The sequence below is a fragment of the Papilio polytes genome, unplaced genomic scaffold, assembly GCF_000836215.1.
Source record: "Papilio polytes unplaced genomic scaffold, Ppol_1.0 DF822178.1, whole genome shotgun sequence".
Classification (NCBI taxonomy): domain Eukaryota; kingdom Metazoa; phylum Arthropoda; class Insecta; order Lepidoptera; family Papilionidae; genus Papilio; species Papilio polytes.
In genome coordinates this window covers 5,288,112-5,290,509 of record NW_013527026.1, presented here as the reverse complement: position 1 = coordinate 5,290,509, position 2,398 = coordinate 5,288,112, and the positions used below count along the sequence as shown (strand labels likewise).

At 34.3% G+C, this 2,398-nt stretch overlaps 1 protein-coding gene across 1 annotated transcript; it reads right to left on the bottom strand.

The window, feature by feature from the left end:
- Nucleotides 1-603: 603 nt before the first annotated feature.
- On the bottom strand, nt 604-1,776 carry LOC106106447. Its single transcript, XM_013287026.1, has 3 exons — nt 1,652-1,776; nt 702-796; nt 604-635 (listed from the first exon to the last, which is right to left on the bottom strand). The coding sequence occupies exons 1-3, from the start codon at nt 1,774-1,776 to the stop codon at nt 604-606; spliced, it is 252 nt and encodes an 83-aa protein (XP_013142480.1).
- Nucleotides 1,777-2,398: the final 622 nt, after the last annotated feature.

Below are 2,398 nucleotides of genomic sequence, written 5' to 3'. Positions count from 1 at the left end.
ATACATTTACACACTAATAAACTTAGGGGGTAAATAAATTGAAAAAAAAATCATGTAGGAAAGGGACCATAAACTACAAGCTGCCAACATTAAGGAAGCAAGGTTATTATGGTAACCGTAATTTTGATATTTGCAATTTTAACATTTTCATAACTTCATGCGGATGAAGCCGCACGAAACAGCTAGTTAATATTATAAATTCGAAAGTTCAGATGGATAAAAATTTCGGATATATAGAACGGCTTGATTTTAGTCCCTTTTCCTTTCCATCCTTTTCTTAAGAGGAAAGGATAGGAAGGAAAAGTGGATTTGACGGTGGAGGAGACGCAAGGGAAGGGGAAATGTCCCCTTTTATGTGCGTTTACTCCTGCGTCAATTAAGGGTAGTCAACGCATCTGCAATTGCGGATGTTTATGGGCAGCGGTCGCTCTCCATTTCGATGGATTCAGGTGGCCGCTTGCTCGTTTGCCACCTTATATTAGGAATAAAAAAAAAAACGGAACAATAGATCTCGTTGAAATTTCTCATAGATGTCGAATTTTTCACTAAGTTTGGCATTTAATACATTATTTGTTTTTATCTCCATGGTCTGTTTCTTATATTTTAACATCTCTCACGCTTGAATACTCTCCAGTCTGCAACAAAATTGACCTTTGAGTGTGAATATCGATTTCTTTGTTTATTTATTTAGGTATACGTACTTCGCCATGTGTTACAATTTTCATAGTGCATGCGACAAAAGTCACTGAAATCTTTATATTCACCATTGTAATTTATAGCACAAATGTGTTGATATCTGAAAAAAATAGTCTAAAGATAAAAAAAATACATTGCTTAAATATTTGGCTTATACATATCTCAACCCTTTTATACCGTGACTAATGATTGGTTCCGATTTTTGACAAATCATGGTTATGAAAACATTTTGCGTAGGCTTGCGAAATGCTATCTACATTTCTATACACGTAATAAAATTGGAGTGTCTGTCTGTAATATCAAAAGAAAATTTCCAGATTCCGGGAATATGATGTATTTGCGTTGCTGATAACGAAAAAAGCATTTAAAAAATGTCTGTCTGTCCGCAAGCCTAGTTTGTTCCGGGTAATCTCTGAAACTGCTAGGACGATTTTGGCCGAACTTTCTCTGAAGGGTAGCTGACGCAGATATGCATATTATAGGCAATTGTTTTTTCGTGGATGACGTCGCGGGCAACATCTAGTCACCAATAAATGATAAATTACTTGTACTGAAAGCAGTGTGGTAATTCATATTTATTGTGTAACATAACCACGTTGAAGTTCATAACATCAATCAAGACTTAATTTTTATTTTTTACAATACTGAAAATATTTTATAATTGTTATTATTAACATTACAAACGTATTATTGTTAAAGTATATCATGTAATTATAATTCCCCTTACTTTCACCCGCGACTCCATCCAGAATTTTAAGCAAAGGTTAGTAGTTCATATATTCTTGCAGACTATCCTCTACATCTATACCAAATTTCATCATAATCCGTTCAGCAGTTCAGGCTAAAAACTCTAACAAACATCCATCCATCTAAACTTTTGCATTTATAATATTAGTATGATACGATTTGATAATAATCTCGCCAGAATTGGCAACTTACGTGTCAATTAACTCACCTGAAATGTATGGGACAATCATCCAGAAAATTCCTACATCCTTTAACCAAGAAATCTGTTACCCAGAATAACGTATCTTTTGGGTATTTGATCTTTGGCTTGCGGTATTTTGCGCTTGAAACCATTCCAAACAGGAGAATAACTGTGAATGTGACTGACAAGAAACTTACGTTAAGTCTTAAAATATTGCAATTGGTAATCCCACTACATACGGTCAGTTCTAACTAAAGAGTTGAAATGTTCAGGTATTTTTTTCCTACAAACGCACTGTTTTTATTAAAGAGTTCGACTTTTCAGTTAAATCTGTTAGATTTTTTTTATATCATACGGTGGGAAACGAGCAAATGGCTACCTGAATACGCTAATATTGCAAAGCAACCGCTGTTCATAGATATTTTCGATAGCGGATGCGTTGCCTACCCTTAATCTAGGCAGGAAACGCACATAAAGAGGTTATTTCTCCTTCCTATGCGTCTCTTCCAGCATTAAATCCACGTTCCCTCCCATCCTTTTCTTATAAGAAAAAGGGTGGGAAGTAAGAGGGACTAAAGTTGGGCCTAAAGGTTAGAACTGATCGTATGTTGTGTGCTTTGAATCAATACGTCAATATCATATTACATTAGACAATACTAGTCCTAAAATGCTCGTCTTAAATTTTGAACAAAATATGTAAATACAATATGAATATCGTTAATAATAGAATAAAAATAAGCATTTTTTTAAAAACGTTTCTTCTTATAGAGATAT

Excerpts from the sequence above, each read along its gene's own strand:
- LOC106106447 (XM_013287026.1), bottom strand. The coding sequence starts at position 1,776 with ATGGTTTCAAGCGCAAAATACCGCAAGCCAAAGATCAAATACCCAAAA. Across the intron at positions 797-1,651 it reads GATTGTCCCATACATTTCAG|ATATCAACACATTTGTGCTA; the intron begins GTGAGTTAATTG and ends TATTTTTTTCAG. Across the intron at positions 636-701 it reads AAATTGTAACACATGGCGAA|ACTGGAGAGTATTCAAGCGT; the intron begins GTACGTATACCT and ends ATTTTGTTGCAG.